Genomic DNA, 25,793 nt, shown 5'->3' with positions numbered 1-25,793 from the left:
ATGGGTGTATGTACCTGTGTAAAGCCCAGTCTCCCAACACAGGAACATCACCTGCTGGAGTTGATCGGCAGGTCAGGATAGATCAAAAGGTGAGAGATTATGAATTGAGTTACGTGGGACGTGGGAGGCATTATAATACTATGGGACTGTGGCATATTTTTGTAAGATGTGAATGAAGGGTGTATGTGGTGAGAATCATTCCACTGTACATGTGTAGCAGCTGTAGTCTGGCAGGGTTCAAGAGTTGATGATGAGATGGGAAACTCATCTGTATTATTGTCTGCCGGAGGGTGTACAGTATGGAGCTTCTTCTGTGAATGGTGGCTGCCGTTTGGTCTTGTAACTACTAACAACTATAGTCTGTTTGCTTTTGAAAATACCATTTATATACAAGATCATGTGTGATATTTGTTTTTGAGGCCAGTACTGGCATGTGTGTCCTTGATGATGTTGTCAACCACCAGTTTGTTTCAGTTGTCTACATGCTGCCACAATACTGCTAGAAAGTTGCTGACTCTGGTGTAAACGTCATATATACTGTGATCCTGTATTCTTTCCACTGCTACCACAAAGGGTTACAACTTTGTCCAACTTCTCAAAAATGAAATGAGCTATTGACACAATATCCTTCACCCAATCTTTTTATATTATTTTGTTAATCTGTCATGCCTTCACAGATGTTCTATTTGAATATGAAAGAATCAAGAGTTCCGACTTTTCTTGTGAAGTATACCTTTGAAGGTTCGGGTTAGAATATTGATCTTCAGTAACCCATGCTTGTCGTAAGAGGCTACTAACAGGATCGATGTGGTCAGGCTCACTCACTTGGTTGTCACATGTCATCGGTTCCCAATTGCGCAGATCGATGCTCATACTGTTGATCACTGGATTGTCTGGTCCAGACTCGATTATTTACATACCGCCTGAGTATAGCTGCTGAGTGCGGCGTAAAACTAAACTCACTCACTCACTCTTGTGAAGTATACATCCTATTTTCACATCAATGAACAATATTTCACTATCAGTGAGTACTGTACACTAAGAAACCTCTGTAACATTAAACTTAACCATTTGTGACACATAAACAATTTAGTCAGACCTAGGTTTATGGTTGATCAACCATATTGATAGGTGGTGAGTCATAGTTCTGTGGCTTGATATCGACACTGTAAGCCCTATACTTGACTGTTTATAGGAAGGCAAGTAGAAGGGGAGTACATGTATAGTGATCTAGGTACATACATATGCTAGCAATTACGGCATACAGACTTGCACGGAAATTTATGTATTTTTGTGCGGGAATCAATATTAGCACTAGAATTGTCATAAGTCATTGAGTGTATGTTGTGGGTGGTAATTAGGGGTGGGTATTGCAGAGAATTTTCATATTGCGATATATTGCGAATTTGCGATGCGAAAGCATGTATTGTGATATGTATTACAATATATTGCATGAAGTATTTTTAAACAAATAACTACATATAATCTAGGTAATGCTTGATTTATAGAGCAAATACACAGCAAAATCACTATGCTTGATTAAACTTTAATAACAACTTTTATTCATGATTAAAAAAAAATGTGAATAATATTTGGCACAAATGAAAAAAGGAAATATCCGAAGATTTCTGAGTGTTACGAAGTTTTCCGAATGCAAGTCAAAATACCAGTTTTCGATCAGCGTATCGCAATACGTATCGTTTTCATGTCTGAACCGGTAAATACCGGTAAACCAGTTATATTGCGCAGCCCTAGTGGTAATATTATATTAACACTAAAATGTGAATAAGGTCCAAGAGGTGGGGTCATCATGTTTGGTAATGCATGCAGGAGGAAAAGATTTTTGTGGTTTGTTTGAAAATAGTAACAAAAGATTGAGACAATCAACATGAGAATGTAATTGTCAGTTGCTAATATAAACATAATAAAGATAAGAGAAGGTGCTTGCCTCCTTCACTGTTAGTGCTCCTTCACTGTCCTGACTTGCAGGATGTAGCAGCCATTGTCAGTGGAGTTGGGAGATCCTCTTTGTATCAATACCTTGTTATTTCTTCTCTGTTGAACTATTTTGACAAACAGTAGACGGATGATTTGAGGTGTACTTTTGTGGACAGCTGCTGAAGTGGTCTGGTGTGACTTGTACTTTTAGTGGTTTGAAACTTCTCTAACTTATCAGATGGTTATTTCGTCTGTGTTACGTTTTGCTGAGGTTTATGTGGGTTCTCCACTATGTACAGCAGTAATATTTAGTTGCTACAAGGTATATGCTTGCTGGAAATGAGTTAGAGACTGCATGTGGGTGGTCAACCTGTGCCTTCATCCTAATGAGTGAACACATCAACCACTAGGCTACCACACCTTCATGTTAGGGCTGAAACCAGTCACAACAAACTAATCTGCTTCTCCGCCCCAAGCACATGGAATTCCCTATCCGAATGTATGATAATGCATTTCTAAGTGTGTCCTTTGAAGAGTATATCAGACACATTCAAGGAGGTTTGGGTAAACAGATGACACATAGATGTCCCTTCAGTCACCTCTATTATTGCTGATTCAGCAGTCATCAGGCTTTACCATACAGGGTAATAAATACTCACCACATTTCAATACAGCCAAGTCTGAACGATGATTGGGTCAAATATTCACTTTGTTGGTTTTGTTCCGCAACTGATTTTACTTGCCTGAGGTACACAACGGTATTGACAGCGGGGGATAGTACTGCTTGCAGGGTCAAACCGTTTGTCTACACATATAAAAAATACTTGAGAGGGATCAACACGTAGGTTGTAGCAGCTAACATTCTTCAGAGGGTAGTCTGGGTGTTGTGTGAATAGCCGACCGGTCTTTCATAATTGACTCATCTAGTTGTGTGCTGTTGGGTCTATTGGCACATTGTGAATGTTTTATGTATGTTTGATACGAATGAGGAAGATGAAATGTTTGCCTATGATGTCAAGTTATTGATATCTCACTCAAGTACAAGAATGTTGTTTTTGTTTGGGGTGTCGGTACTACCTTCAACCCGACACCTATCCCAGGATATATGATGAATGAATGATATCGGACTATGTAGGCGGGTATGAAAACATTGAATGACGCTCACGTGACATAGAACATTTTTGAATTTCAAAGTAGGATGGGTCTATTTGCTTTATAGATATCGGCTGTGGTTAGTCATTAGTGCAGTTGGTTTGCCAGTTGGTTTAAGGTGTTTTACCAGAATGGAGGTTAAGGAAAGAAACTTGTGGAAAATGTTTGTAGAGGTTTACAAAGAGCAGGTACATCCGTATATTCACAGTGAGTATGATATAGAGAGCTCAGCTGGGTACATGTATGATCTTGGATTACTGACTGACACTACAGGACTAATGGCAGGTTAGCCTGACAGACTTGTGTACAGCCTGTGTCTCTTTGGCATATCCTCCACATTAGGCTGACATGTCCTGATGTAACTGAATAATGGGTTCAAAGCTGTGGAAAACCGGACACACTTAATGAGTTTGTCTGACAGCGCTCTACTTGTTGCTTGTGCTAAACATCTACATCTGAGTCAGTTCAGGCTTTCTGCGACATCACTCTGACATCCATTGATGTTAAGTTTCATTGGAGGAGTAGCAGTACTTGTGTAAAAACTAGGTCTACAGTTGTAGACCAGCAGGGCTGGCTGGTTGGTTATGGATGTCCTTTGTAAACACAAGATGATAGAAGAACTCACTGATGCGTCAACAACATGCTAATCAAATTGTCTGACCTCATTCATGAATAAATGATACTGGGTCCAGACTGTTTTGTCAAAGATGAAAAAACGAGTTTATTTGTTCATTCACTTGTATGTTTTCAAAGACATTTGGAAATGGTTAAAGAGTGATGGTTAGCATTAAATAAAAGCTGTGTTATGATATGTGTAGACAGATCACCGTTACATGCTGAGCCTCTGTGGATATAATATCCTGAATTATACAAGGTTGTTGTGACATTGTCACACCAGGAATTGGTTTGAACAAAGTTTGTCAGTGGTGTTATATTTAACAAAGGCCATGTCTGCAGAAGCAGACTGCAAGGAAACTGAATATGATCATGTTCCCGTTCCCGTTTCCTGCAATACAAAAGCTGTGGTGTGTACAATACAAAAGCTGTGGTGTGTACAATACAAATGATGCACATACTAATGTATTAGTTATTTGGCTTTGAAAGTTGATGATACTTTACTCATCATTTTCATCAATTCTTGAAAATATATTTATTTGGCTGTATCATGTGTGAACTTATTGTTAACTTCTCTGCATAACCTAAGCCCTGGTTTTCTCCCTTGTGGAGATCTTTATCTAGACTTCTGAGAGCAGTGATGAGCATGACCTGGTGTGGCAGGTTTCTGATAGTCTAGTCATGTATCTCACACCTTGGCAATAGTTGCGTGTCTGTGTTCATGATTCGCATGCATTGGATGAAGCTTTGTGTGCCTCTGTAGAATCTGCTTAGTAAAAGTAGGATAACGTCAGTGCCAAATTGAGTTGTTTACATACTTTGCAGTTAGTTAGCCATGATACTTTTTTGTGTATAGTTTCAGATATGTATCATAACAAATTAATAATTATAAAGTTAAACTCTTTCTTTCATTATTTACTTTATCATGTTATTGTAGCATTTTGCTATTTTACAAATAGACTTCCATTTCTATTAGAGATCTCAACAAGCTTTTCAAAACATGTTTTTGTATGTTGGCTTCTCATAGCATTCACATACCTTACACATTAATTCATGGCTACTGAGATCACTTAATCTCATAAATAAATATAGGTATGTATAGATAAGTAAATCAGTTACATACCAACCTATCTACCGACATTGTTATCTGTAAGGTTATACATGCATGCCCACCCTTTGATACAGGATATCCTTCAAGACCGGTGTGTACCAATCAGGAGGCACAAATAGGCCAGCATGTGACTGTTGGTCACCAGCCGCCCGCCCTGTATCTGCAGTCTGTGTCACTACCAGCTCTTGTATGACACTAGAGTTTCTCTAAGATACACATTATGTATGGTGGCCTACAGCTGTAGTCTTGGATGCCTGATTGCCGGTTATGGTGATAGTATGAGTAATATTCAGGTCACCAAGACTAACCATCAAAGTGACTTTATTGTGTATTTTGGCAACCATAGGCAGCTGGGATCTATTTAAAGTCTGCGTCTCATGATGATACATGGGAGTTAACATGATGCATGTATTTTAGGAGGATATGCCACACAATCAACCACGTCATGGAGCCTTAAAACATCATGCACTTTGGTGTGCACATTCAGTTTCAATGAGTGAGTTGGTTTTACACCATTTTTAGCAATATTCCAGCAATATAATAGGACACCACCCTCCCAAGCACCTGTTAGTTGATAAGTACACTAGATCTGGGTCTGTGTTCATTCCCATTGTTGACACAGTTTGAGTATTCATGAATCATGTCATGTAATAAGAAATTACTTTCACATAGGGCTGTCAGGATATTGATGTAGGTATCGTGATGTAGTCAGCTGAATATATGAAAGTAATTATACCCTTGTGAAAAAAATTTGTGAAATTTGAAGCATTGCTTGTATCATGATACAACTTTGAATTGTGATGTATCAAATCAGCATCATTGTATTGGCAGTATTCCAGGAAATCACTGAAACATTTTCACAGATTTAAACATAATGAGCATAGATTATATTGTGGTTACCATAAAATTAGCCAGACTAATTGTGTTGATTACAGGTATAAACATTGTTTGTGGTGGTATCTTGAGGCTGTCTTATAAGGAGAGACGTAAGTAGCATATGTACTTAGACCGGTGTGCATGACTGGGCCAGATAGTCTTTAGAACATACACCAGCTGGAACGTCATTGTGCTATAGCTGCTAGTTATCTTTGTCAGTTGGATGTGATGGGGTGGTACCTTTCACCTATAGTAGGTTACTTGGTTAGGTGACCTTCTAATGGTGTTTTGAGGATACAGGTAAACTGCCTTCTCTTAATGTGTGTCAGAGATGTGGATTAAATCTGGGGTTTTGTAATATGACATTTGCTACTGTTTTCCTAGATGTGAGGATGAAGATGATGGAAGTAACAGTTTTTCACTTTAGCTGCTTCTGCCTTTGGTCAGTACAGTATTTGAATAGTATATAGAATAGACCTCAATTTTCTGAACATTACTGATTTCTTGCAGCTTGCCTCTAGCTGGAGCTATCTTGTCATGTTACCCATTGTTCCAAAAATATCTACAAAAACAGTGTTTTGTGGTATGTCGTTTTCCAGCACTGTGACATAAATGGGTTACCAAGGATACTGTGAAACCATCTGTTAGATGGCATTTCCAGAGTTTCTGTAAATAGCTGTGATTACTTTTGGGTAATTCTACAGCATGACATGCTGCAATGGTGTGTAGCTGGCCTTTTGACATTACAGAAAGCCACTGTAAGCCATGCCTGGTCAGTAATAGGACTGCTTGTAACACAACATTGGTATTGATGTGTTTTCTGGAATTTCAGACATTTCCCCCAAAGTACATGCACCAGAAAACAGGCCTAGACCATAGCAATTTATATTGAAGTAAAAGACTGGTTCACATGTATTTTTAAATCTGTAAACCTGTGAAATGAATATTTTCCAAATTACTGGATTAATTGAATATATGACTTCCTAAAATATGTTGGTTGCCTATAATGACAAACTGACTGCCTGCCTGTTTTGATTGTTTGGTAGACGTTTTGGTATTTGCATTTTAGATCCTTTTTCATTTTTCATTTTTCATGATATTCAAGAGTTGTGGCTTTTGATTTTATATAAATACATGAAGATGGTTTAGAATTAATTGAGATGTTGTGAAGTTAACTCTCAGAATGATATTGATTGAAATATTCTTCGAGGTTTACAGTGAGCATTTAAAAGAACACTGTTATAACTGAGAGGGAAGTCAGAGAGATGTTAAAGGCTGTGGGTGAAGGATTGGTATACACTTGGTTTACTCTACTCACAACACATGAGATCTATAAACATGCATCATCCAAGAATAGGCTGTAGTGAGGCTGTGGGATGCAATATCCGTGTTTGCTGTACAGATGCTAGAACGATGGTGTTGGTTACACTTGTGAAGCTCTATTTTGCTTCCCTCAGCTATATATATGTGTGTTCCACCAACTGGCTGTGTGAAGGGCACTCACAATACTGGCATTCTCACAACCAACCAGGAAGAGAGTGGGCTTTTTTCACAGTGAGGAAGCTGACTTTCAGGATTGGTTTCTAGATCGAAATTTCATATCCTTGAAATACGCCACTTCAGATTTAATATTTATATCTTATCAGTTCTAACATTTGTATTGAAGATTGTCGAAATAAACATTCCGAAACACTTTCCCTGTCTATGATAAAGAGTCTAAAAATTCTTTTTTCATTTGGTACCACACAAAATATACCAGTACTCATACAGCTTCATATAATCTGCTGGAGCTCTCCTGTCAGTCCAATCTCATTCTTCCCACAAGTACCAGGGCCTAATCACTGCAAAGCTGTGGACAGATTGAGCTATTTGCATGGTCATTATGGAACTGCTAAATACCCATTGTGTGCCTACAATGCCTTTTGTCTGGTGTACAGGTAGCATTGTTTAGGTTGCACAACAAAGGGCTGTACATGACTGAGTGATTATCACTCCATCTAAGTATAATCCCCACACTTGGCTGTGTGAGGGCAGGAGGCCCAGACTTGTCTCAGTGTGTATGTGTGTATATAACAAGAGGCATGGACCCTGTGGACATACTGTACAGACTAGGAGTAAATACAAGCTGTGCTGCGATGGTGCAGTGGCAGGAAGGTACATACCCATACTAGTGCCTTGTGCAGGTTGAAAATAATTTCAAATTTGGGCATACTATTTCCAGACATTAACAATAGTATGCAGTTTTAAACCATGAGCAGATACTGATGTGATTTACACAATACACTTTGAGGTGTTTGATGGAACTGTGGCTCTATCTATGGTTGGAAATAGTTAAAGAATTTGGGGAAAATATGTCAAGATATTTCTTCAGTGTTATGTAATTTCATGAAATGCTTTTGGACATTGATTGTGATGTTTATGTATCATTCAATAGAAACAAGGTATGAGTAATGATTTGTTTCTGGTTCTCCCTTGCTCTGCATAAATTCCAGAATGTAGTTAAATATAGAGCTATAATATTCAGGGTAGGCGTATGCAAGGTTGAACTGGATGTTTATGAGACATCCATGGCTGTTCATCTAGACAGTTAGACAGCTGGTAAACAGATTTAGTTTTGTGTATTGATAAAAGGAATATGCCAAATGCCATGTATGTACTGGTGTGAGTTATGATTTCACCAATGTTATAGTTAGCTGATACTTGGTTTGTTTGTACATAACTAGATTTGATTCTGTTGTCCTCTCCCACCTTTTGTCCTGTCTCCCATAACACATATGCATTAGAAGTACAAATATAATTGTGTGAAATATGTCTTCAATGTTTAAAATATTAAATTAAGTGATATTGTGGAAGTTCCCCTTTATGAAAAAAAGCTTAGTTCAATAAACAAATGGAAAACCCCCAAATCTTCATGATGCGATGGTGTATTACCTGCTAAAATGTTCCTTATTTCTGTATCTGAGGTCAACTAAGAAAGGTAAAGAAATGGGTGATATCTGGGCCTAAGCAGGAAGTGGTGACAAAATTCTGAAATATTGCCTTGAATATATAATGCTGTGCATGTTGAGTATTCAGTGCGCTGTTTTCCTTCTGGGATGTGGTAACTGACAACACAAAGTGTTACATGTGTGCTGGAGCCTACCCAATGTCTTCTGGCCTGTCTGGTGACATCACTTGACCCAGCTAATTCCATCCCCCATCTGGAGGTCATGTCGCATAAGCCGCTCCTAGCAGATTCCAACATGAAGAGGCAGGGAAGGATCATTACCGTAGTTAACACAACACTAAAAGTATCACCATGTGTGGATTCTGGATTAGAACAGATTAAGATAGGTCACCAACAGCAATGGTTTTGATGGTCAGACTTGATGTTGATCCTGTGCTATGATACTACAATTGCATGGAGTATTGAATGCCACAGCAGTCATATATACTTATATGTTTACAAGCTGGAACATTGCTGCTCTAAACAGTTCTTGCAACAGCTAAACTATTAAGGAAAGAATTTGTATGTTGGTGATACTTTGTGAATCATAATTATGGATTCTAACGAACCCAAAACAATACAAAGGGTCAGTAAATGTGTTTAATACGGAGTGTATGGCAGTGTCTTGTGACCAGGAAGTGAGAGCAGATGGTATATCTGTGTATCTAGTGTCTCAAGTATGTAAGTGTGCCCACCCTGTTTAGACTACAGGGATGTATTGGGCAGCGTCAGACCTCTCACCGGTGTTCGTACATCTGTACAAGGACATGGTTACTTGATCATGAGATTAAACATCTCCGTTACAATGATTCAGTGTGGGAAGTTGAGTCACTGTTGTTTCAGTTTTGGTTGTTTGTATGCTTGAAAATATTGTGTTATCATCCCATTATTCGAGTGTTCACTATATGATGTGCAGTTTTGTATGTCAGGTTGAGAAACATCATGTCTAAACATGTGTAAGAGGTTTTCCTTATATTTTAAAAACATAGGTACATGGATACCAACAGCTGTTAGACATTCATTGATCTTATACACTCCAGTATTTGCTTGTAAGAGGTACTGTTTCTGACTGTATCCTTTCTTCTTCCAGCAAGTGAACCGTCCCTCCTCAGCCAGTCTACAAGCTCCAGACAGGCCGTGATAGGCCAGGAGTCTTCGGAAGGGACCATACTTTCGGACACCAGTTCGAGCAACAGAGGCAAAGACAAGGGATCCCTGAACAATGTTCTGACAGAGAGTGACAAGGAGAATGCCATACCTGACCTTAAGTCACCATCACTTACCAACTCCTGGGACCTCTCCCCACAAGACCCCAACCGGAAACCTTCGTATTTGAAAATAAGTTGTGCAGTTAGCGGCTATGGCCGATACAGTCAGTACTCTTCCTATAAAAACATAGAGAAGCGTTCCCCTTTTTCTAGTACATCGTCCCTCCGCTCAATCCCAAGTTCACCGGATATGCCATCCGTACAGAGTCCCAGTGGGGACAGGACTCGTGATGAGTGTTTGCGGTCAGCTCTTGGACAGTCACTGCAGAGCCCTCTTGTGGCCAATGGACAGTCGACTAAAAATGGAACTATACTAAATGGACATGGTCAAGTGCATCCCACAGGAGATAAGATCAAGGTGGGTTTATGTGGCACATCTCTGCCTGGGTGCTTTCATTTCAGGGTCATCAGTGGATGCTAAAACAGATTGGATTACTTTCTGTGATAGGTTTGTATTTTCATGTGGATGATGATATTTATGTATAGTAAAGTCAAGGTGCTCTGACTGACTGGACTTGGATAAAACTCAGAGGTATCAGTTTAAAGCTGATTTTTGACATCTAGCATTACAAGGATTAGGATGTCTGTTATATAAGAAAAAAGTGCTCAAGTAAGTCCAGACATAAGCTATTTAATAAGAACACACATTTGATACAGGTATTTGCATCTAGGATGTTGGATTCATATTAATTGCCTAAAACAACATTATCTGCGACACCAGCCGCAAGTTTGAAGCCTCTATCCAGTAGGAATGTTTGATCCTGATTCCATTTCAGTCATCTAAAAATAGTCCAATATTATCATGATACAATCTCCTCATGCCAAGAGACAATTTCAGCTGGTGAACTAACAAAATGTTAGCACAGACTGACATTATGATTTCAGCAAGTTCCATTTTCTTTGGCTATGTTTACCATGCTTCAGATTGTGCTGTAGGCTAGAGCGAGTGCCTCATATTTCTCCTGTGATTCATACTAACCATTGAGATCAATACCTACTTCACTGCTCTATACCACAGTGGTGTAACGGACCAGGAAAACACCCTGGAACCTTATTATTACACTCTACACAATGTGCACTTGTTACAGACATGATGGTAGCCCTGTCCTGGGAAATTTGTCTTGAGTTATCTGCCCTTGCTGGATAATAACAGGCAAAACTGAGCACAGTGACTTCCTTCCTGATAACAGTGACTCAGATTAGATATAATTGATATCAGACATTGTGGACATATTTGTTTAGCCCATTTCTGTTGTAGAAGGGATTCTGTGATAGCTCTGAGTGAAAATTTGATACAGAAGTTATAGTTTTGGTCTCAACTTGAGTATAATTTATGAGCACAGTTACCAGTACCGCTTACATAAAAAGGCTGCAAAAATTACTAAAATTCTATGCTACCTGATTCTCTATAAATGAGTATCATTGCCTGACCTAGTACTAAACATATAGCTGTAATACTCTTCTATGTGATGTCTAATCAGATACCTCTCTCACTCCCATCAGAAATTATTGCTGACAGTTTTTGAGTGCTGTCTTTTATAACTTTGTAAGAGAATCACCAGCCTTTTTCTCCAGAAAATGTCGTGTATAGATTGTTTCTGTCTTGTTAGATTATCACATAAATACCAACATTTACCTGCCAAACTATCAAGGGAATGTTTAGTTATTGCCACCAGCTTAGATGATACTTTCCCCCCATTATGTTGAGTCATGGGACTATAAGTCAGTGCTTAGCTTCAGCTGTGTACAAGTCACAGTGGGTATTCTGGTATTGATGTTACACAAACCTAGACCAGTAGTGGACAACTCATACATTGGATTTATGAGTAGGAAGTAACGACAGAAGAAATATTGACTGAATCTGTTTGCCAAACCAAATGGCAAATATATGGTCTTGTTCAATATTGTCAATATAACTGCTCACTGGGAAACAATTTGCTGACTTGGCGAATTATCTCCCTGATATATTGTTTGATATGTATGGTGATATTTTGTTCAAATGAGGTTGATAATTTTGAGTTTTCGTTCAGCATAAGTATCAATTATTAATATTTAATCATATTTCACAAGAAGAATTATTGATGTCATTGATAAAGACGATTTAAATGTTGACGTGTGTGCCATTTTCATAAAATGCTGTTTCTCTTGATAGAAATGAAAAAGGTTAGCTCAGCGCATACTCAATACATAAATACAAAAAAAATGCTGATTTTATTCAGTTTCTCACTGAATTGTTTATTCCTAATCATAAATATTTGGATAAAAATATCTAAATATATTTATTCATTCTTATTATATTATAATGTTTTTCAGTACATTCTTATCCTATAACCAATATTTCAATGCCATTGTCTTGGATATCAATGTTCAACTTACCGGAAAGCAGTTCTATCCCATGATAGTTTGACAGAATTTAGTGCAAATATTAAACGTATCCAATGGTTATGATCTATTTTAGTACTGCCGATAAACAAAGATTGGCAACACATTTAAGTGAGCTGTGCAGTTAGTCATGCTGCAGGCCAGCTGATGGTGCAGGTGTACTGTTGACTGACTGAGTGACTCACACATCATCACACACCTCCTGGCCTTCAGGCGAGGCATCCCACCTTATATTTACATGATGGGGCAGTATTCTGCTGCACTTGCTAACAAAATGTACCACTTAATATAGGGAGTATCTGCGATCTGGATAATCTGTAGGTCAACATCTGTATGAATTCTATGTCTTTTGTTTTCACTCAATGTTGTAATGCGAAATATTACTATCACTCTGAAGAGAACTCTGGAGTTGGATATATACGACCAGTGAAAAAAACAAACAGTAATATATATTTATTTATACTGAACTGCTGTGGGACTTTCTGAAACATATGACATTGATTACATTTGAATTCCCATGTAAGCTGTCACCTATGCCTGATCTGAAACTGGTAAAAGAACACTGTATGTTATCCTAAATGTTAACAAGTAATGATTCAGATCATGTAATGCAAACATAGAGAATTTTTCTGGGTTACATCTTCTTTTTATTCTCGATTGCAACGTTTCAGGGCTTGTTCTGGCCCCATCATCAGGTAAAACTGAACAGTAAATGTTAACTCTGGCCGTGACGTCACAATGCTTATGACGTCACAATGCTATGCCGACGCAAAATGTGGTGGTCAATAGATACAGATGACATGGCTAATAGAATACATGTTATTATGAATATATAAGATGTCGTTTACTGCAAAATTAATGGATCAATTTAGAACTGTGCAGATACTTATACCAAATTGTTGATTGATTTAGAAATGTACAGAGACGTATTTATAAATGGATAGAATGTAAAGTTATAGCAGTGTATACATAGAAATTATGCTTTATACATGGGAACAGTGACGAGGGTAGGGTACTCGAGAATAAAAAGAAGATGTAACCCAGAAAAAATCTCTATGTTCATCAAATATCATCTTCTAAAATGCCAATCAAGCATCTAATGTAATGCAAAGTTAGTTGGAAACTATGGACAGAGTTGTCAACCTGTTGCCATGGAACAGTTGCATAACATGTCCTTCCATTATCAGGTCCAGGTTTGAATTTGTCTCTAGCAACCCATGTTTTTTTTGTTTTTTCCATAAGAGGGGCTAATAGAAGCAGTGGCTAGGCATGTCATTGTGTCCCAGTTGAATTGATTTGTGCTCTTCATGTCAGTCACTAGATTGTCTGGCCCAGGTTAAAATATTTACAGACCCCATCATGTGGTGAAAACAACTTGATACCAGGTGAAACAAACACGCATGATCAGTTTGAATGTTTTTGCTTTTATATGACTTCATCTTTTTGTATACAGAGACAAATACCAGTAGTTTTGTCAAAAATTGAATACAAGGTTTGAATCTAAAACTTCTATTCCATATACTAGTGTTATATTTTAAAGCTGTAACTTCAGTAACCATTTGCCCATCATGTCTCCTCCTCATTTGGTTAGAATTTGTATTATAAACCGGATTACTGATAGCCGAATATTTTCTTAGGTTTCAGTTGTATGTATTCATCTTTAAGAGGACTGATTTAGAAGTGGCAGTCTTGTTCTGTTTTAGATGAAATGATTTCCTCTTGCATGGACCTGTGTACACTGATGCTACTGTAAATTTAGATACTAGCCATGTTGGCTTCATGCAGCATCAACACTCCTTACACAACTGATGTTTTCTCACCTCCTCAAGTATCCATGGAAACCGGATGATGGTATTATTCAGAATAACTGTTACCATGTTATAAAACACTGTATATGTTACAGATATATTTGTGTTGTGATGGTGATGATAGAAATGGTTATCAAATTCAGTGCAAATCTCTATTACTGGTACATTATGATTGTTCAAAATCTTTCTGTTAAAAGGATATTGTAATTCCATGTCTGCCTGGGAAAGAGCAGTTTGTAATTTTCTCACCAGACCTTGCGATTCCATGTTTCTCAAATGTTATACAATTTGATGAAACATAATGAAAACTTGATAATACTGAAAATTTGACAATAGGGTGATTGTCATAATAGTTATGTAAGAGTTCTTACAATAAGATATGATAACAGACAGTTCAAGGCCCCCAAGAACCAACATTTATTTAAAACGCTGTGATATGACAATACAGGCACTACAGAGATCAGCCTTCGATCTATTACCAGCTTTATAGACAATTAACATAGTTTCCAAACCACACATATATATTTTGGCTGATGAATACTTCACCTAGGCTTGACTTTCTACTTAGTTCACCTATGAGTAGTGCAAATATTTATCATGCAGGAAATCAAACATCAACAGGGAACAATGTGTAGTAGTGCGAGGAAGTACGTCGAATACCTTCGGCTTATGAGTGAAGACAGGTACATGTTTAGGCTTTGATTTCAAGGGGACATGTTGGTAGAAATTGGTTGAGTGAGTCAGCAAGGGTCTGTGTAGAATAATTACCTGTGTTGGCTTATGTACAAGGCTTTATGGTACACTACTGTAAGTCTTAATGTAGATCCCTATTGTACTGATGAGAAGTGGATGTGAAGCCTGTGTGGCCAGGGATTAGTCCTGCTTCTTTGTGAGGCTACAATGTGTTGATTAAGGCTCAGTTGGTGCACCGTGGCTCTGTAGACTAATGCTTAAAATGATTAGTCTTTGAATATATAAAATTTTGATAGTAACATTTAAATTGAAAAGGAGCCCAAGTGAGATGGGAAATTCAGAACCTGAGGAAATCTTAAGTTGCTTCATTTAGAGCTTTAGCATTGCTGGGAGGGCTAGGCAGTAGGGAAAATAATGTGGTTTAGGGACTGTGAGACAGACTACGATGTACTGGTATGCTGAATGACAGGATATAGGATTCAGTCTGTTCAATACTTACTGGTTCAGCTGGTGGTTGAATCAACTATATCTGCACAATATACCGTATTTCCTCTAATAAGGGCCTCTGGCTTTATTTTCAACGGACCTCCTCAGCGCTTTATTAGAGGCCAGTAGCTTATTAAAATACCCTGTATTTTTAAAAGCGGGGATGAGTACAAAGCCTTCATTATGTCCATCATTTAAGGGACCATTCCTTAATATATTTATTTTTAGACCAAGGGAGAATGCATTTGCGAAAAAATGCAAAGGTCTATACCCGGCGAGACCCGGCGCTTATTAGAGGCCCGGTGCTTATATCTTAAAGCACTACTTTATCTCCGGCGCTTAATAGAGACCCGGTGCTTAATGGAGGAAATACGGTATCTAAAAATAATACTGGTCAACATTGTTGCTTTGTCATCAATTTAAGTTTCATTATGGTATGCTGACCATGGTACCATACTCATCCTAATTTTTGTCACAACATGTTAGTGAGTGAGTGGTTTTATACAATCTTATTAATGGGAGGAATGTGTCTGGGCCTGATAGGAAGATAAGGCATGTACCTGTGAGGGTCGCACACTAAGGAGGAGAACAACAGGTCTTGGAGTCCCCTACTATGTGACCCAGGGGTCAGTCAAGTCCAAGCACTTGTGTTGACTCCTCACCCCCTCAGGGTCTTTATTAACAGGCTAATACAAACACAGGTCATGCAAGCAGAGAATCTCCTTCATTCTACAACCTTTGACCACATTTGATAGAGTATGTTGTATTTGATAATACAATTTGACTGGCATTCTCCAATTAAAAGGTCATGTTACTTGGGCACTGTACTTGGGCATTTGGGATCCATTTGAAATTCAGTGTGTTGATCTGAAGTTGGTTGTGTAATTATTGACTGCTAGATCGAACTCATATTTGAACATAAGTGAATCGAAGCCTGTGATATGCGCAGCTGTGCCTTGTGATGAAGACAAAACGCTATTGTGTGGATGGTTGTCTGGAATGTTTGATGTTGACTGGAAATGCCTGGTTGACGCAACATCACGGGAACAGGGACATTCCAGCAGTGGGATTCTAGCTGTTCGCTGTATTTTCATTTGTGGATAGATTGATGAGTTCAGCTGAGCTTTACTTGATGCAGAAAGAAAGATCTTCTTCACCCAAACGTATTGAATGGATGCAGAAAACATGTACTCCATCCATACAATGATATTCACAGAACCAAATTCTTGACAAGAACAATAAAGGTTATGTAATCAAATTCATTATAAAATCATTTTGTACAGTAGCAGTATGCTACCTATTACTTACACAAGACCCTCATATTTCAAGTGAAGACCCAGGAATCCTTGAAATTTGTAACAAGGGTTCTCTGGGCCCTTAGTTTTGTAAGTTAAGGTATAAAAACCTGGTTAAAGTCTTGATTTTTGTGTACTTGCGTTAAAGTTTATCCATTATAGGTATAATTGTATTCTTCAGTTTTGTTAGACAGTAAAATTTGATACATTTGTAGTAACATAACTATTTATGTTTAAATATGTTCATAAATTCTCAGTGAATGTCAAAACATACTCAAAAACGTCGAGAAATCAGCAAAATGACGAGCTTATTACACACTTTATATACAACTGACTGAAAATCCTTCCTCACATAACGTCACTTCCGGTTCGCTGCAGTGCTCTGGCGACAAAGTTACGTAACCTCTGTATGGTTTCGTTGGTGGGCGAGAGTGAAGCAGACGGCTTTTTGGCAACGTTTAATCGCTCAGTATTAATTAACCACAAGTTTTTAAGAATGAATTTGGTAACCACAAGTCTTTCATATGTAATGGTTAAAAATGTACAAAAAAACAAAGTTTATTCGTTCTTTAATTATCTTATGATAGATATTTGTGCTTGTTTGTTCTTCCTGCTGTAAATTGGAAAAAAACAGACATTTTGAGTCTTAGTATAAAACAGCTGCTGCTGTAGAGGGGTAAAAGAGTTATCCCCCTTTTCAGATCAACCTTTTGTTGATTTTACTTTTAGTAACAAACAAAACTAGCTAGGCTTGAAATGTATTTGAATAGATGCTAAAAATATGTTTGCATTGCACAAATCCATTCAGTTGGTATATTTAGATGATTATAACTCAAAACATGGGTGTGGCCGACTGTACAAGTACATGCCTGGATCTATATATAATGTTTAAAGGTTTCTCGTGTGACTTCTCATTGCATTCGTGTTTACTTCAGTTAATATCCTTGTACCCAAGCCACCTGGTCATGATTCTCAAATGTGTTTTACTCTCAAATTATGACTCACAGCTCTGTTGAAGCGTCACCATTCCCACATCAATAATCAATCAGATAATAGGTGTGTTTGTTACTGATAGTTAAGTTGTCAGGTTGTCATATTTGTAATAAATAATAACTATGATTACTCCCTACAAGGCTGAACAATGCTAGAACTCAGTTCACCAAGAGAAATTACTGAAATAATATTCCTTCAAAGAAATGGTTTTATACAGTCTAATACATTGGAGATTTGACTTACAATATACGAAAGAAACAAGGTAAAGAATTAAGCTAGTCATGGGGTCTTGGATGTTTTCTCTTCTACAGTGTTTGAATAAATGGATCCTAAACATTTTCAATAGTCTGCCGTGCCCCCCCCCCATAAAATAAATAAAACCCAACAAAAAACAAACAAACCAAAAAACAAAAGAAAAACAAAAAGCTGTATCCATCCCTGTTTCTGATAATAAAACCCCCTGAAATCAACATTTAGTGTTGAACACTGCACAACTTCTATCAAATTGATCACATTTGACCATTTTACGTACAAGATGATTCATACCAGCCCTGAGATTCAGTGAGAGTGTCGGACAATGATTCAGTGGCTGGTATGTTTACACATTTAGTAGATCATTTATCTAAGTGGTATAAAGGGTCAAATGTCACATACACCATGTACTTGTCAACTCGAGACCAAACACTGACACCTGCATGTGAAGCTGTGGCCCTGATCAGCTGCCATGACATCCTCTCCCAGTCACCCCGACATGAGGTCACAGCGACATGACAACAAAGGGCTCATATTAATTCTGTAGTATTTTTTAACATTGTTGTCTATCTTGCATTGTTTTGGTTGTATTTTTTCCAGTGAAATATATTGCACAATATTTTTCATCGTTGTGAATTATGACAAATTAAGTGATGACTAATTATATAAAACATGTGACAGATCCTTTGTGAAGTTATTTTGTTTTGTCACAGAAGTGTCTTAAAACTACTTTGAGTATTTACGTGACTGTGTGGACCTCTGTATATGTGATATCCCAGTTCATGTAACAGACTAAGTAGTATGGCCAGCTGCGTTGAGAATGACTTGCTTGACGAGGTATGCATCGTCTGTGTTGCAGGATGGAGAGTACTTCCTACAGGCCACCCAGCTGGAGGAGGACAGACTTCAGTCCCTGTGTGACCAGGCTGAGACAGAGCTCAAGGAGCACATACTGCCAGAGGAAGGTATGCACCACACCCCTGGAGATTCCAGGCTCCCAGTAACCTACACTGGTCGGGATGACTGGCTCACTGATTTGGCTTGTCAGCATACTATAGCAGCTTCTATATTTGCTCATAATATCAATCATTGATCCAGATTTAATTAATTACAGGCTGCTGTGGATTTAAACAATAATCAAACCATGCAAGCCTAAGGCGACTATTGAAGGCATGATTTCTATGGCAGTACAGTAGGATTATTAAAACACAATTATGATAATATCGTAATTCAGGTACAGCTATGGCGATAGTATTGTGACAGTTCAAACTTTAGGGTCTCTTAAAAGATTGGAAAAGTAGATAATTGATGGTTTCTTTCATCTTAGGGCAAGTGATGCCCCAAATCAGCATGAATATTTTAACTTGTCGTAATGCGCACTATGGTTTATTGTTTTGTTGAGGGATATCAAATCCAGTTTGACACCCATATTAACCAGTTAACATCATGATTCTCGCATGCTAATCACTGAGTGTATTTGTTGTAGTGTCGGGCAGATTGCGAGCAGCTGTTGGCAAGGGCAACTTGTTAGTCACACAGAAGTTTCAGCAGTTCAGGGACTTGTGTTCACAACACATGGTATGTATCCAGTCAACACCTTGCCCTGGCCAGTCATAAATCTATGTTACAGTATGGGAACTATGATTGTCTTCTTGCTACTATCACTTTGTGGAGTAGGGGTCCTTATATTGAAAATGTCAACTTGAGACTTGTACGAAAAAGGTTTTTAAGACAAGAAATATGGTTTCAATTCAATAAACATTCATTTATAGCCTTCAGCTTATTTGTCTTGTGAGTTATATCAACTTTTTCAATGTAAAAATGGCCATTCATGTTAAACTGGCAGACTCTAAACAGTTCTATTTCATTTTGAGATAAACATGTTTCAGAGGAAAGAGAGTTTAAAAATATGTCAAAGTGAATTGTCAAAGTGTGAAGCCATTAGTAATGACTCAGATATGTATGCTTCCACCCTTGCATTCTCTGACAACTGCAGCTAGTAGGTTCCCAGAAAAAGACATGTATGTCTTCAAGGTTATCTGTGGATTATTGGCTGGTCAGAATGGTTGTCCTGAGTCATGGATACATGCTCACACTGCCTTCCATTGTTTTGGAATGAAACTTTCAGAAAATGTATACATGTATAATGATTTGTCTGCAGAAATGATTTGCTACAAAGTTATCATCTACCTAATGACAATAAGATAGTCCACAGGGTAATATTATTCCTTTAATGATCTTTGCTAGTCTGTAGATATGTTTAAGGATGATCAAGACTACGATGTAAAACTCTGTTGATTTATACATCATCAGAGAGGAAAAAGCAAAGAGATGTTTCAAATGTGGTCTTTGTGGATAAATGAGTTGTTGTGTTTAACCCGACAGTACCCCAAGGCAGGTGAGAAGGAGACAAAGTGGGAGGATCTGCAAGGATTCTGGGATATGATCAAGATACAGGTGGATAGTGTAGATGACTTGTTTGCTGAGATTACGCTGATGCGGCAGAACGGGTGGAAGGAGATTCCACGACAAGTGAGTTGTCTCGCTCATAGCCAAATACATGGAGACAGTCCAGTGGAGCTTTGAAATCTCATATTTATTCCCCGTTTGCAATTCCAGGCTAGAATTAATGCCTTTATGTTACTGCCCTGATGGCATGGACCACTGCTCATGTTTTAATTCACTGTTTGTTGAATATTTACTGGCCAAAGTGGCACAGCTGGAATATTGATGAGTGTATGTTAAACACCAATCAGTCACCAACTTGTCAGGTCTCTAGGAGAGACATAAACTTCATACTATGTGTTATGTTTTCTTTGTCCTGTATTTACAAGTGTTTCACTGTAAGTTTCAGGCCTAATACTGAAGAATCACTTTGTGTAGTGTAGTCTATACCTTTATGATCATGTGGAAGAAAGTTTCTGTGCGACTGGTAGATTGTTCTAAGTTTCAAGAGACTACTTTCTTAATGGAAACATTTGTTTCATGTCTAACAGAGGTAATGTAATTTTCAGCCATCACGGAGAAGCTCTGCAAGTTCTAGTCCAAAGTCTGGCAGTCTGTCTCAGGGAAGCACACCCTGTCACACACCAGGTACTGAGACCTCCCTATCAATAATAATATATAACCCTTTCTTGAACATTTTCAGTGGGGATAGGTGAGGAGTATGTCCCAAATACATGATGAAATTTGTACTTGACTATCTCTTGGATCTGAGTTCCTTGAATAGGCTAGGTGCTTCTTTGCATTTCTTAGGCACTGTAATACACATGAAAAGGAAATTGAAGCATGATATTTATATGGACGATGACTTCATATGTGCCCAGTAAAAGGCCCCTGAAATTCATCGTGCAGAGTTATATCCCTTCGGCATTCTAGAAACCTGTGATCAAATTTCCTCTGATCATGTTTCTTGGGCATGTTCATGGACTTCACTGAAATGATATACATTAAAGAATGGTGAACCATGCTTACTCACTAGGCCCGCAGTGATGTTAAAGTTCTTAGATAGGCTTATTTTCATGTTGGTTATAAACAGTTTCCATTTCTTGTATAGAGCAGTGTATGTATCTATTCTGGTACAAACAACTTAAGCCAGATATTTATGTAGTTGTGGTTTTGTTTTCATTTGTATGAGTCTCTAAATGTTGAACGAAGAGACTAACATGTGAACATGTAAACAATTCATTGTTTGGTTTTGTAGGATCAAAACGGAAAGGGTTGAAAACAAAAGACACACCTGAGTCTTCCCCAGAGAGAGTTCAGAAGGCACGTCTTGCCGCAAAAGCTAGAGATGACGCAAGGAAAAAGATGCTGGCTGAGAAGAGGGCTGCAATGAAACAGCAGCAGGCGAACCAGGAAGTAGAAATCTACATGCCCGAAAACACAAAAAAATGACAAGAAGAGTAACTGTTTCCTGTTGAGATTATTGTGTACATCAACAACTACTTCATATGTATAGTAACCAAATATATGAGACTTCCAAACAAGATGGCATTTATATAGGAAATGAGTATCATAGGTATAGTGTATACTTATTGACAAGTACATTCATACCAAGTGCAATCATATTTCATGTCTTGCCTAGTCACCATCTGGCAACCCTTACTTCCACGTTTCGTGCCTTTTTTTCGTTGACAATTGTAGATAGTTGAATTTGTGGAGTAAGGGTAGCTGGGATTGAAATGGTTAGGTGAAAATCGCTCATGATCTTTTGGGCCAAAAGCCTCTGGTGGATGCTGAAATCACAGAATCAACAACATATTCATATTTTCAGAGTTGTTCCATATCCACAAAATTATTTTCAAAATATTGATGCAATCACAAGTGTGTACTTGATTGGGTACAAGTGTTATGATACAAAAATCATTGTTCTTTCGTCTTTGTACTATGTGAAAATGGACTTTTGTATTTGAGAGGCTTTTGGCTCCAAAGTCAATCATTAACATTTACTTGCGATGGTGCGTTTCTGTGTGCATATATTTGGTTTAATTTGTCTTAAGTCAATTTTTGAAGGTGCACATTGTGGAACTTTGTTAGCGACATATGCAATCTGCTGAATATGCTTACCTGAAATATGCCTTGTTATTATTATTATTATGATGTGTATTTTTTTGCATTTGTTATAGCAGTATTCAAACTTAGTAATGATGGTGGATAATTATATTGTTACAGATTTCTAGTTGGCCAAGGAAATCGACTATCCTGAATGGGATGTATTAGTTTTCTTCATGTAAATACATGGGTAAAGTTATCGTAAAGGACACAATATTGATGAGGTTGAAGTTGTAATTAGTTAATTATTCAATTTTATGCCAGCCCAGCTCCCTTAAGAAGTTATTGTCCTGAAATATCAAAAAGAAAGAAAAATCTCTGTATGTGTTACCGAATATCTGTAATTTATGAAATATGCCACAACATTGTCATAGGTTCATGGGAATAGTATCTGTTTGCAGGAATGTACATACATATCTGGAACAGGTTCTAACAACAATTACATGAAGAAATAACATGCCCACTGCCTAACATTTAAAAATATACTGGATGAATAGGTAAGAATTATTTGTGTTGCCTAAAGAAATATGCATATGTCATTGCACTGAAAGGGATATTACTTGATGGAATGTTCTTTAAGTCAATATTTACCAATATATACCACTGTCACAACATGATTTTATCTGGATAATATGACTGCTACGTTTCTCAACTCTTGTCACCTAACATACAGTGATTGGGCTATATATCAACACTATTTATTTGGGATATTTTAAAGTTATGCTAGCGCAATATTTCATTTGAAGAAATGAGTGTTTTTGGTTATTGTTTTGTATTTGTAGACATATTTTCATGTACTTTCTCTATTTATTGTGCAAGTGTTGATACAATGAAATAATTTATGCCAGTATAGGCAATGATTATTTAAAGGTGCTCTTACATCTCAAGATTATCTCAATAATTCCCATCATATTATTGTCTTGTTCAGCTTTAATCACAAGAAATTCACTATTTAGTGTTCTGTGTTACCTCCCTTTGATCAGTTTCCTTACAGAATGTTACCTCCCCTTGGTAATTGTTAGTTCCAAATTCATGATTTCCTTTACCTTTTAAGACAGTTGTTGATATCATATCACAGTTGATAGGAATTATATCATTCCCTTGGAGAAAGTTGAAATCAAAATTTAATCCAAGACCATGAAAACTTTGTTAATTGAGCACAAAGTACAGCTATATTGTTATTCAGGAATTGTGTGGTTGTGTCATTATCCTAGCAGCAGTAATGTGATGGAAATTGTGTAGATAAGCTCAGAGAGAATCAATATCATGTACGTATCCTGAATTTTCATGTAAAATGTACATATATTTTCATTATGAGCATATAACCCTTCCAGTTTGCACATACTGGGACCTAAACCAGTCAATATATTTATGATACTTTCATGTCTCAGTTTCATACAAAAGTGGAGTGACAAGGGGCTTGTCAAGCACATAGACTGTACTAGCAAATGAAAGTCCTCAGTTCATGTTATTAATTGCAATTTACATGGATGTTAATGATTAATGTATTATCTGATTGGTTTGGGGAGATTCAGGTTGCGATTTGATCATTGATAGTTGACAAGTCCAACTGAAAAATAAATTTTGAATACAAGGAAAATATCAGTGCTTATTACAAGCCAAAGATATTTAAAGAACATTATAACATTGCATGCGTACAGCTTTGACACAACATGCCAAATTGTTCATTGCTTCCAAACAGTGACTATTATATTTCTGCACAAAATACGTTGACCCTGAATGAGAAGCAATTAAGAGATACATACGTCATTATTTTTCTATTCCCAAAGTTTTTCTATGTTTATTATGAAAATAGGTTTTGCAATAAAGTCATAGAATATCCCAGTTTGACTGACACCTAAAACTAATTATCCCACCTATACATGTGAAAGTGGTGATCACAGGAGATGCCTGTTATACTGGCCAGGACAAACTATACACCAATATGTCATGTATTACTAACAGGTACAGCTTGTGTAACCATCCTTACTGTCAGAGATCTGGAATATTGAAAAAAATGTGTATCGAGTATGTGACCAAATTTTGTACAGTGATGTTAAAGTGGTTTACAAGTACTAGACTTACAGAATGTAGATTCTTGTATTGTTAATCAGTGTTTGTGACATGTGGCTTTGTTAATCTACAGATGATTTCTTTGCCTAATTTGTTACTGACAGGGTAAGATTTGTTGACAAGCGTTTCCATATGTTGGCACAGGGCCATTTTTTAGCCTGGACGTTATCGAGTTTTTGAAAATAATGATTATTACTGAAAAATGTCCTAAATATATCCAGTACATGCCCGAAATATCCAGTTAGCTTTGACAGTTGTTTTGGTCATCAGCATATCTGAAATCATCACTGGATGAATCTATGCCTTATAATTGTACAGTGTTTTTTTTTTCATCAAGGGTTTTGAAATTCTTGAGGGAAAGATGCATATTTCCTTTGTTTATTTGATTCACATGTTCACATTGCAAGCTTTGACAGTAACATTTATGATTACATTTCAAGGAGTAAACTGTAAAACTTGGACGACAATACAAGATCAATTAAAGGCCTTGGAAACAAAGTAATGACATACAGTATTTTGCTAATGAATCTCCAAGCTTTTAATATTGTGCAGTTTGATATGCATGTCAGAATAAAGTGAAATGAGAAAAGAGCAGAATTGGTCTTTGTGATATGTTGTCAGTCAGACAGTGGATGTGGGAGGTTTATCAGCATAGACAGCAGAATTCCAGATCCATCACTGCAGCTTGGGGGAACGATACATGCTGAGTCGGTCCTTTCAAGACAATCTATCACCATGAGCACAAGAAGGTTTCACTTGAAAACTAGATGTAGTGAAAAGTAACATGTTTTGATTAAAAACATAATTGCGATGTCCAGCTGTCAGAGAAGGACATGTATGTATGTGCTGACAGACACAAGTTTTCAACAACAAGAATCCAAGGCCACCAACATGAATAGGACATAGTCTGTCACTAACCCTTCATAACCTGTTGACTGTGAATCCCATATTTCATCCCAAATGGTATTAACTCTGCACATACCTTTCCTCTTTTACTTCATAATCCAGTACTTTGAAGTTCTCGTCACAGCGATGGTCTACAGAAACTATGCCCCTGATTCAGCTGCCCAATTGCAACAGTTTTCCAGTTTGGGCTTGGACTTTGAATTGACTGAAGAATGGTCTGTCTGATGGGGTAATCATACCTGTTGAAGTCTTATGAACGATTTGAAGGATTTGAATTACTTTAACAATTTCAACTAACAATGCTAGGACTACAAGTCGTCCCAAACCTAGTCTACCCCCAAGCCCAAACTCATCTCAAACTTCGGAGATGTTTTCAAAGCTGAGTTTTATCTTACTGCAGTTGGG

The 25,793-nt window shown here is 37.5% G+C and overlaps 1 protein-coding gene across 7 annotated transcripts in view; it reads left to right on the top strand.

Annotated features, from left to right (window-relative positions):
* Positions 1-25,076, top strand: part of LOC124262711 (serine/arginine repetitive matrix protein 2-like) — a 116,068-nt gene extending 90,992 nt beyond the window's left edge. For all 7 annotated transcript variants that reach the window (XM_046697238.1, XM_046697240.1, XM_046697239.1 and 4 more), the window contains 6 exons: positions 9,769-10,304; positions 18,715-18,820; positions 19,342-19,433; positions 20,241-20,387; positions 20,870-20,948; positions 21,559-25,076. In XM_046697238.1, the coding sequence (XP_046553194.1) occupies positions 9,769-10,304; positions 18,715-18,820; positions 19,342-19,433; positions 20,241-20,387; positions 20,870-20,948; positions 21,559-21,752 (1,154 nt within the window). In that variant the 3' untranslated portion in view covers positions 21,753-25,076. The remainder of the gene's footprint in view (positions 1-9,768; positions 10,305-18,714; positions 18,821-19,341; positions 19,434-20,240; positions 20,388-20,869; positions 20,949-21,558) is intronic.
* The last annotated feature ends 717 nt before the right edge of the window (positions 25,077-25,793 follow it).

The sequence above is a fragment of the Haliotis rubra genome, unplaced genomic scaffold (genome assembly GCF_003918875.1).
Source record: "Haliotis rubra isolate DU_JTF1 unplaced genomic scaffold, ASM391887v1 Scf85, whole genome shotgun sequence".
In the NCBI taxonomy this organism is placed as follows: Eukaryota; Metazoa; Mollusca; class Gastropoda; order Lepetellida; family Haliotidae; genus Haliotis; species Haliotis rubra.
The sequence above is the reverse complement of the archived record's forward strand: the minus strand, read 5'-3'. Positions and strand labels throughout refer to the sequence as shown.